The sequence below is a fragment of the Gekko japonicus genome, unplaced genomic scaffold, assembly GCF_001447785.1.
Source record: "Gekko japonicus isolate JY-2015 unplaced genomic scaffold, Gekko_japonicus_V1.1 scaffold632, whole genome shotgun sequence".
NCBI classification, from domain to species: domain Eukaryota; kingdom Metazoa; phylum Chordata; class Lepidosauria; order Squamata; family Gekkonidae; genus Gekko; species Gekko japonicus.
This window is the reverse complement of record NW_015172025.1, coordinates 347013-357383: the sequence shown is the minus strand read 5'-3', so window position 1 is coordinate 357383 and position 10371 is coordinate 347013. Positions and strand designations below refer to the sequence as shown.

General features: G+C 44.3%; 1 protein-coding gene across 1 annotated transcript in view; it reads right to left on the bottom strand.

The window, feature by feature from the left end:
• Positions 1–8808: 8808 nt before the first annotated feature.
• Positions 8809–10371, bottom strand: part of ZBTB7A (zinc finger and BTB domain containing 7A) — a 68712-nt gene continuing 67149 nt past the window's right edge. Inside the window, exon 3 of the mRNA XM_015420538.1 lies at positions 8809–9715. Within this exon, the coding sequence (XP_015276024.1) occupies positions 9259–9715 (457 nt within the window). The 3' untranslated portion in view covers positions 8809–9258. The remainder of the gene's footprint in view (positions 9716–10371) is intronic.

Sequence of the window (10371 nt, the reverse complement as noted above, 5' to 3'; positions counted from 1 at the left end):
TGGTATCTTTCTAATTTTATATATATATAATATACTTTTATTTTATTTTAAGCCCCCCTAGTTCCTGCAAAAATGCATTTGATAATATATATATATATTTTGTACTCATCTCCCATTTTTTTTCCTAAGAAAATTATCAAAACATACAACCTATGGAATGTCTTTTCTGTGACATCTGCCTGACAACACGCAAATTAGTCATTTATGGGATTTTTTTTTTTTAAAAAAAGAGATGAATTTTCAAGTGCTCTGGATAGATTATTCTCTTTATATATAACATCAATGATATATTATGGATAAAGGTGTAAGAACAGTGGCCCCATCTGTAATAATCTCTCTTCTTTGCATCTCTATTTCTTTTTCTGAGAGGAGGGACGAAATAATTTTAAACCCCCATCCCAGATTAAAAGTTTAAACCCTCTTTGTACACACATATATATTCATATATTTTAATATATATATACACAATATATATATATCTTAAACGTCGCTTCAGCACAGCATCTCATGAACTTTCCCCATCCAATAACAAGGATCCTCAATGGGTACCCACTTAAGGATGCTAATCTCATGCGGACAACTTTTAAATTAAAAAAAGTTATAAGTGTTCCTCTTAAATCAAAACTTTCATCTTATACTGAAAATATAAATATATCTATAGTTTCATTTCAAAGAGTAGAATTGGGCTGCTCGAGCGAGAGCGTCAAAGAAAATGGGGATTGTAGGGGAACAGACACAACTACTTCCAATATCCTGACATAAATCAACATTTTTTTTAAAAAAAAAATGCATTAATCATAAAACAGAGCCTAATGAACACTGAGGAGTAAGAAGATAAGGATGTGTTTGAAGGAAGATATGGAGATTTCACTAAATCTAAACAGGAAGCCGAGAAAATATCACACACACCCCTGCACACACATAACCCCCTGCCAATTTCCTCTCCGGCTTTGAACAGTCGACTCAGCAAGTCTCCAAAGCTATTACCTAGAACTAATTATGAAATGTTTGGAGGCTGAAGGAGAAGAAAGGGATGGAGAGAATATGGGGATAAAAAAAGGAAGCCCTTTTCTAACTTGCAGCAAAAATCCCTTTTCCAAACATGAACTGGAAACCCAAAGTCCCTGTGCAAACGCCCTCCGGCACACCCGAGAAAGCTTCCCCCCGCCCCGTAAAAAAAGTGCAAAAGAACAAGATTCCCATTGGATCAAATGGGTCCGCATTAGTGCAAAAGAGGACAGTCTATTGGTTTTTCAAGATGCTATATCCTCCTCCTATTATGCTTAAGGCTTTTTTGGAAGGGGGTATAAGGTGATTACATGACACTGATGTGGCTTAGTGAAATCAAGGCCTTTCTTCTGAACCCCAAGATCAGGGACGAGAGATAAGAGAAAAAGTCAGCCACCCATCTGTCACTCTTTGAGAACTGGCTCCTCTCCACATCTCATGGGGGGAAGCCCGGCTCTACTGGGCCATTCTACCAACTTCTCACCACTGCAGGATCTTGGGGAGAGGAGGACCTCGTAAGGACCAGATTTGTTTAGAAGGATCTTGTAAGAGGATCCAGCTTTTTTGAAAAAAAGGAGAGCAGAAATGGTGTTGGCCCAACCAAAAATCCACGGGTGGAAGGGGAGAACCCGACATATCGGGGTAACAGTGTGACAACACGGGGATCATTCCAACACTCATGTCCGCTCCTTCTTCTGAGATGCAGAAGAGATGGGAGAAGTCCACCCCTTGATGGTTTGTGCTTCTCAGCTGACTAACCAGCGCTTCCCCATTGGGGCACTGGGAAAAGAGAGACCACTCTGAGCTTCCTGGGGAAAGAGACCACTCCAAACCTTCCATCCTAACTCAGAGAGTTCCGTGGTGAGAGAAGGGCACCCTAGAGTTTACAGCAGAACATGCTAGAATCTCATCACAGCTCTCCATCTTGGTGTTGAATCACCCTCCCCACAGTTGTTTACAACACAGCTACCCCTCCATCAATTACATTCACTGGTTGCTTTCTTTTTTGGGGGGGAGGGGTAAGAAAGAAAAGCAGTACCACCTTGGTACCGACACAAAAAAACTGTCAAGGGAGCCCCAGGGGAGGGGAAGTGTGTACAGTGGGGTCAGAGGTCATGACATTTTTCACAGGAACAAAGGCAAGAAGAGAGTTTGTGTGTCCAAGGTGTGTTTCTTTCTAAACTACAGGCTGAGGGTGGGCAACCGCAAAATGGCTCCCTTCCTCCACCAGGATGGGGTCCCTTCCTGTACAAAGCTTCCGTGTCTCAGATCAAACCCCCCTCCAAACAATTTGGGATAATTCTCTTTGGTGGAACTCTTTGTTCTTCTGTGAAATTCATACCAGCTCAGTGATCCCTGTTCTCCCCCTCAGATCTCTCTCAAACCTCCTCCTCCCACCCACCCCCGGTTCTCCCACCATTCTGATTGGTGAAAGTCAAAGTTGCAATAATGGCAGACCAGAAGCCCACCTCCAAATAAACTATAGAAGAAACCAACATAGAAGACACACATACCCTCACAAGCATACATTGAAAGTACATTGGCGGTTGGCAAGGGGCCAAGGAAATTAAAAACAAAGCAAAAAACACAGGCGGTAAAGGAAACATATTCGTATCTGTATTTGTGTGTGTGTATGTGTGTGGTTGTTATTCAAAAGCTTTTCTTCTTATTATTCCTGAAATGCGGGGAAATCAGCAGTTTCTTTGGCAACACCTTATCACAACCTGCTTTTTTTTTTTTGTAAAAAATAAGGAACTAAAAAAAAATCAAAAAGTTTTATATACAGGATGTGATCTGAAGAACAAGACTTGCATGCAGGGCTATCTTTTGTGTTGTTGCTGCTCACACAAAGGGGCGTTAGAAGGTTAAGGCAGAAACGGAGAAGGTACACATTTTTCTCTCTCTCTTTTTAGTGCAAACACAACAAGGCTTGTGTTAAAGTGTTGCCAGCACAGATATTTGAATTTTCCACCCACTCCCACCCCCTTGACCATTAACAGAGGAGAAAAAGAAAACCCCATTATGAACAAGGTGCGGTATCTCTGTTTAGGAGAAAATAATATGGGTGAAAAAGGACAGATCTACACTACAAAACCAGTCGAGTATCCATTTATCTGTCATGGCTTCCTCCACAGAATTCTGGGAGTTGTACTTTGGTGAGGGTTGCGGGATTTTCAGTTAACAGATTCCCCCCACCACCACCACCTTCGCCAACAGAACTACAAACAATTCCCAGAGTTCCCTGGGGCAAGGGCACGACAGCTAAATTCATTTAAACCTGTACTGTAGATGGTCCCCAAATGGTACCAGCTGATAAGCCAGCCTCTGCTGAGTCTGAAAAACTAGGAGAAACTGGGAGACGGAAGATGAGAGAAAGTGGAATATAGGTGCTTGGAACCGGATTGAGGTTTGTCCGAACCTACAATGGCCAACAGAGTCAAGGTGGATTTATTTATTTATTTTGAGCAGTATGTTTGCAAAGATGAAGTCTCACACAGACTCGGAATGAACAGGGACCCTCCTTGACTTGGCTGGGGATCCAAGAATTGACTTCTTCTCCGGGATGGAGATTTCCAATCAAGAAAAAAGGACATTGCTCCTCCTTCCTCCCATCATCTACTGTTTCTCAGCCATCACGCCAATCCACTTCAGAAAGCGGCCACTTCAGAAAGTGTTAGAACAGACATGCTCAGAAAATGTGCTGGGGGTCCCCTGGGACAACGATCATCTCCATATTTCTCGGGGGGGATCTCTTGGACTGCCCATATTGGGTAAGAGAGGGGGATATTTTGTTTCTTAATGGGTTCTAGGTGGCTTTGAATGGAAAGGGAAGGGGGAAACACAAAATGTGACACAGCCATGGAGACAGAGGCGTAAAACAAACTGGAAGAGATACCACAACTTCTGATTACAATACAGAACTTCATGTAGCTATCTATTTACAAAGTCCACGCTAGTTTTGCATATGAGATAGTTTAGTCAGTGCTTAGCCAAGGATCTCCGTGGAAGGTGAGGTTCAGGGGAAAGACCAGAGGAGTACATCCATCTAAGTACCCGGGACCTTCTTCAGATTCTTTGTATGTGCTAGATTGGTCTAGAGGGTGAAAGAAGCAAGCAGGGGCAGAGGTATTTAGAAGTTCTGTCAATTAAATCGCTGAACTGAAAAAGCCATTGGAAAAAGGGAAGTGGGGTTGCTAGAAACACGCCCGTAAGATCTGCTGCAGTTCAGGCACTGCAAGATCAGTGGACCCCGTTACAGTAATGGTAATCAGCTGCTCCAGAAACCTCACTGTTATCAGTTCAAAAGGGGGTCACTACCAGACCCTGCATCTGCCACTATTACTGCTGATAGCTCTTGCCCAAAGGTTCGAAAGCAAAACATGAAACATGTTGGTCATCAAATGTCCCAATATTCTTTTTCTGAAGTCTTTCGCAACATACAGGAAAACATATTTGTTTCTGGCTCTCATACACCCCTTGTTTGGTGTGTATGTGTGTGTGTTTGAATGAAGGCTGTTCTGCATGATTGGGGGGGGTGTCTTTTTTGTTTTTTTGTGTGTTCCGTTTTTGCTTCCTGGATGTCAGAAATTTTCTCTAGCACTTGTTCCATGGAGGAACATGCTCTTAACCATCTCGGTCAGTTCACCGAAGAGCCCGACCTCAAAACCAGAACTGGATTTTGAGGCTGATAATTTGGCCCCTGTTAACTCATAGGGGACCAGAATGAGAAAGAACTGTAAAAGCAGCTCTGTCTACACCTGGCCTGTATTTTGAGACTGCTTGCCTCAACTGATCCAAGCTACTTCTCAACGCTTTCAACTTTGAGTGACTTCAAGAGGGAATATGTAACATTCTTTTTAGCTGTTACTCTCCGGACACCCAGGAACATAACAATGTGAAGGGCAACAGTCAAAGGCTGAGAATGTTCTGGAAGGCAGTTCTGGTCAATGTTTGACAGGCCTATCAAAATACAAAGTGGTAGGAAACCAGTCTTGGGAGGGGAATGACAAGTTGCCAAGTTTTTAAGCTTTGCCCTACTTCAAGAAGGTCCTGGGACTGAGATTCTGGATGAATGATGGGGAACCCAAATTAGGAAACATACTAGGCCAGCACTGGCTATAAGACATTTTCCTTTTAAAAAAAAAAAAAAAAGGAGGAAAAATAAACCATACACAAAATAACCCATGATTCCTGCCTAAAAATTCAAGCTTCCATTTTTTTATATTTATGTTTTTTGAAGTGCAAATCACTTCCGAGGGTTTTTTAAAATTTTGCTGTGTCACAGAATCTAATTAACGGCAATCCTCCCGGTTTTGTATCCAAACAAATTTGCTAAACCAAAAAATGGTGGATTCCATTTTAAGTCTCTCTCTCTCTCTCTCTCGTTCTCAATATATAGATATATATACATTTTTTTTCTCTTACAAAAATAAATTCAATTTTAGGAATTATTTTAATAAAAACAATAAACAACAATAAATTTCTTTCCGTAGAAGATGGTTTCAACGTGTAAACATATTTTGCTGCTTTCTTTTTTATATATATATTTTAAATTAAGATAAAGTGATTTCAAAGTACCCGTTCCATTGCAAAGTGCTAAGACTTCTTTGTTTCTAATCTTTTTTGTGGTTTTTTATTGCTTTTTCTATATTAAATAAAACATCCCACCCAATCCTGACTCTTTCTCCCCTCACACTTTCCTGAAAACACACACAATACTCCCTGTTCAGTTACATTCGGCCAAACGGTTCACCTTTTTAATATTAAATTAAAAAATCTTAAAAGTGCTTTTTTTAAATAAAAAGGACTAAAATCTCTCTGTGTCATTTTTATCATTTTTAAACTGTGCATTTATAAAACTCTGAAATGGCTAAAAGGTGCCTTGGTTCTTTAGCTTAAGAGGGAGATGTGCCATGTATAAACCCGATGTAGCCGTTGCGTTACCTAAATCCTGCTCCTTCTAGATAAGGGAAGGGGAGGGAATCAGTCTGTCAAAGTCAGCTTTGGACCACGTACCTCGCCACAGTCCAAATCGACACACCTTAGTGCAACTCAAGTTGTATAAAAGTCTCAAAACTGGGGAGGGGGTTGTGTGACGTAGAGATCCCTGGGGCTTAGTTGGGACCCTTTAACTTTAATGGGTCCATTAGGACAAGCTTGATTTGTGCTAAGAGTCTGCCATCTTGGATATGAGGGCCAAACCCCACATATTTGGTACCAAAAAAGGAGTGGTGGGGGAGTGGAAGGGGGAGAGGGAACATTTAGGGAACAGTTGTACTTCACCAAAAAGGTTGTGGATCTATAGAGTCGTTTAGAGGTCAAAGGCCTCTTTTTCTCTGTTACACCGCCGAGTCATCTCCCGGTTGGCATCTCCAGTTGCAATTGTCTCAGGCAAGCCAATACACCTTTGCCCTCCCCCAAGATAGTAAGCCATAGGGACCCATTTGGTGAAATACAAGTCTCCCCAGCCCAAAGTGCTCATCATAAGGGTCAGACTCTTCCCCCCATTCATCCCTAAAGATGTATTTTCTTGGGATTATGATTACACCTTTTGTTTCTCCATGCTCAGCCGACAGAAGCAGGAACTATTGGCTGCAAGCCATGGCCCAGAAACGTAGCTGAGCTGGAAAAGGTGCTATATGCTGACACTCTGAGACAAGAAGCGACTTTTGAAGCAATGCAAGGAGAAGGCCGGCCCATCCCCAGAGGAAAGTGTGGGATCAAAACACCTGTTACATTTCTGGAGTGTCTATGTAGCCCCACTCCAAACAGTAGAGAAGCTGAAAAACCCTGGCTAGTCCTTTAAACCTGGGTCAAGGCTGGATCTTCTTTGTGAGTCTGTAGAGAATGTTTGAACAGCGCATCTTTCCGGGACCACTTCCTGTTAGTATTGTACAATACAGTCTAGCCATGGAATGGGGCTACCGTTATGTTGCTCGAGGATGAATTAGGGTTGCCAGCATTGCCTCGGGAAATGCCAGATTTTGAGGTCCGTGCCTGGGGAGGGTGGAATTCGGGGAAGATGTGATGTCACTTCCAAATGACACACTAGGATTTCCCCCTAATCTCTATGGTAAAGACCACAGAGATATGACAAAGTTCCTACAGTGTTACTATGGTGGCCATTTTCTCCCTCCTGCTCCTGAACTTCTCAAGGGCAGGGGAGTGGGGTGTAGGACAGAGGTTTACCCACCATGGGTGGGCAAATGTCAAGCCTAGGATGAAGTGTAGCAGTAATTAATTGTCTAAGCCTAAGTAGCAGTAATTAATTGTCTAAGCCTAAGTGTCATAAATCAACTTTCTTAATACTGTTTGAATTTACAGACCCCCAGATACGTGAAACAATGGGTCGAAGTGCTGAAGTCCCCAGACTAGCATGCTGGACAGGAGGTGGGAAGACACCCCCCTCCAGTTTGAGCAGGCTTCCTTCAGTTTAAGTCGTTTAAGCCACGTATCCACAAATAAGGCCTGGAAAACACAAACAGCCCAATCCTAACCAAGTTTACTTGCATGTAATTTGCAATGATTTCAAGGGGTCACTTCCAAGTAAGGTAAACCTAAAATAGGATCCATCTAATCCTACAAACATTAGCCAGTTTTAAGCTGCTGCTCTCAAGAAACCCTGGAATCAAAGCCTGGGGGAGGGGCCTCTCCAGAGTTTCCTCACAGAACTACAGTTCCCATGGTCCTTTGGGTATCAGGTAGCTATGAGAAATTAATCACAAAAAAGCTGAAGATCTGAGGAGATGATCGGGAGGCTGGGGCTCTGCCAAAAAACAGGTTGGGACTACATTGGGCTCATACCCAAATGGTCACCATCACCCCCACACACACACCTAGGGTTGCCAAATGGGCCCGGGGGGCGGGGAATCCCCCACTTCGGAGGCCCCGATTTCTGCCCCGGCGGAATCGGGGCCCGGGGGGAACCCCGCCCCCGAAGCTGCGTCACCAGTGGTGACTCAGCCACATTGCTGACTTTGGGGGCGTGACTGAGCTTGTCAGGGGGGGAACCATATGGTTTTCCCCCTGACGAGCCCGGCCACGCCCCCAACGTCAGCAACGTCGCACGTCACTTCCAGTGATGTGCTGCAGGTGCGTGCACACAAAGCGCGCATCGTCACAACCTTCCGGACGCCAGCAAGGCTCCCCTGCTCCGAGGGGTGAGTCGATTTGGCAACCCTACACACACCTCAGTGAAGAAGCAACAGGGAGCACCCTTTGGAAGAGACTCGGTGGGAGCACCACACTTCCAGCATAACCCTGTGGGCCAAACCCTGGGTGTGTTTTTCACTGTTGCTGCAGGAGGGTCGCCCAAGAGGCACAGGAGGCCCACGGCATCCCCCCCTCCATGCCCCCACACTGAAAATACCGCAAGAGCCTCTGGGGTACCGGCTCCCGTTGAGTCCTTCCGGACTTCCCCTTGACGTGCACGGATGATGACGGGAAAATGCCTGGGAGTCTGTAACGGAACTCCCTGACGCAAGAACGGCGTACAGTTCGCGTGGAGATCTGTGGCTGGCTGTGTGGAATGATCTAGGCTCAGCTATGACATAAAGACTGCGCTTCGGCTGAATTCTGAAATGGTGGGAGGCACCGGCTCTCCCCCTCTTCTGCCACTCGTAAGGCCTAAACAAGGCGAAGAGCGATTTGCACGCAAACAGCTAACACTGGGGAAACTTGGAATCCCGATCGAAAGCCCACCCAAAATCCACCTGATCAACAGAGGCTACAACTCTGCCTTCTAAAGACTTTGGGCTGGGGGTGGGGTGGGGGGAGAAGACAGGGGGGAAGGGGGGGGGGGGGAGAGGATGCTGCATTTGCTAAGAGGGAAAAAGGAATATTTCCAAGGACTTCTGGCACATTGTCCTCCCTTCTTTTCTGTCCTCAAGAACATTTTACTAGCTAAAATAGATAAAATCTCCAATATATTATATCCTATATGCGTGTGTGTTACTTTAACAAACTAAATTCTGGAAGCTTCATTTCATACTTTATAGACATCTTAACCCCCCCCCCCAATCTCTCTTTTCAATGGGCAAAAGAAAAGCTTAAAATTAATCTGTGGCTATGAGGTTAGAATAACTGGTTATTACGGGAAGATCACAAAACAGAGATATATCATCAATCTATAAGGCTATTTTCCCCCCCACAAAAGGGCAAGGAAACCATATCTTTCAAGGAGCATTGGAGGAAAGGTATAACTAGATTTTGTGACACGGGTTGGTTTGTTATTTCTTTTTCTTTTTTGGTTTAGGAGAGTTCTTGCGTGTTACCCTCAGATGAAACCCCCCCTACATTCAAACTTCCTGACACCGCTTCGGCATTCGAGCTATCTTCAAGGTGCTGTCCCGGGCCGTCCTGCGGCGGGGTGGCATCCTGCAATTCTTGTGCCTCATCACCGCCCGCAAAGCTTTCATCATCGGGGTGGGCGGCCGGAGTGGACACGCCGCCCACATCTCTCACCCGGGGCTTGCGCCCCCTCCTGGAAGGGATGCCATTGCAGCCATCTTTTTTAAGGTGCCGGTGCAAGTGGTCGGATCGGACAAAAGTCTTGAAACAGCTCTCGCACTGGTAGGGGCGCAGACCCGTGTGGACGCGCATGTGGTTCTTCAGATCGTAGTTGTGGGCAAAAGCCGCCCCGCACTGCTGGCACAGGTAGGGCTTCTCACCGGTATGTTTCCTCATGTGGACCTTCAGCTTGTCCTGCCTAGCTCGATAAAAAGAAGAAAAGGGGGAGGGAAAAGATTGACAGAATGAACGGCACAAGGACATTGCTCTGCCCATATGGGCGTGCACTAAAGTTGCCAGCCTCCAGGTGGTTCAAACAACAAATATATATACTGCAAAAACCTTATTTATAAGTTAAAGTGTTCTATATGTTCCGTCTTATAAAGTGCATTGTGTATTATTCATAATATTCTAAAACAGGTATATATTCATTACATGCAATATCCACTGTACAATCTAATAGCTACCAGTCAATTTACATCCTTTTTACACAATCAACTCCAGCGGGAGTTTCTAGAATTGTACATCCGCTTCTCCTTGCTTGAAAGTCTTCTAAAGGGGGAAGTTTCCTTTTGTGGTTACATTGAAGTTTAAATTGATGTTTGTTGCTGGTCCTACAAAAGGACAGGAGTCTATGATTGCCAACTGCTTAATAGGCCTTTTGTAGGACCAGCAACAAACATCAATTTAAACTTCAATGTAACCACAAAAGGAAACTTCCCCCTTTAGAAGACTTTCAAGCAAGGAGAAGCGGGTGTACAATTCTAGAAACTCCCGTCGGTGGGGTTGATTGTGTAAAAAGGATGTAAATTGACTGGTAGCTATTAGATTGTACAGTGGATATTGCATGTAATG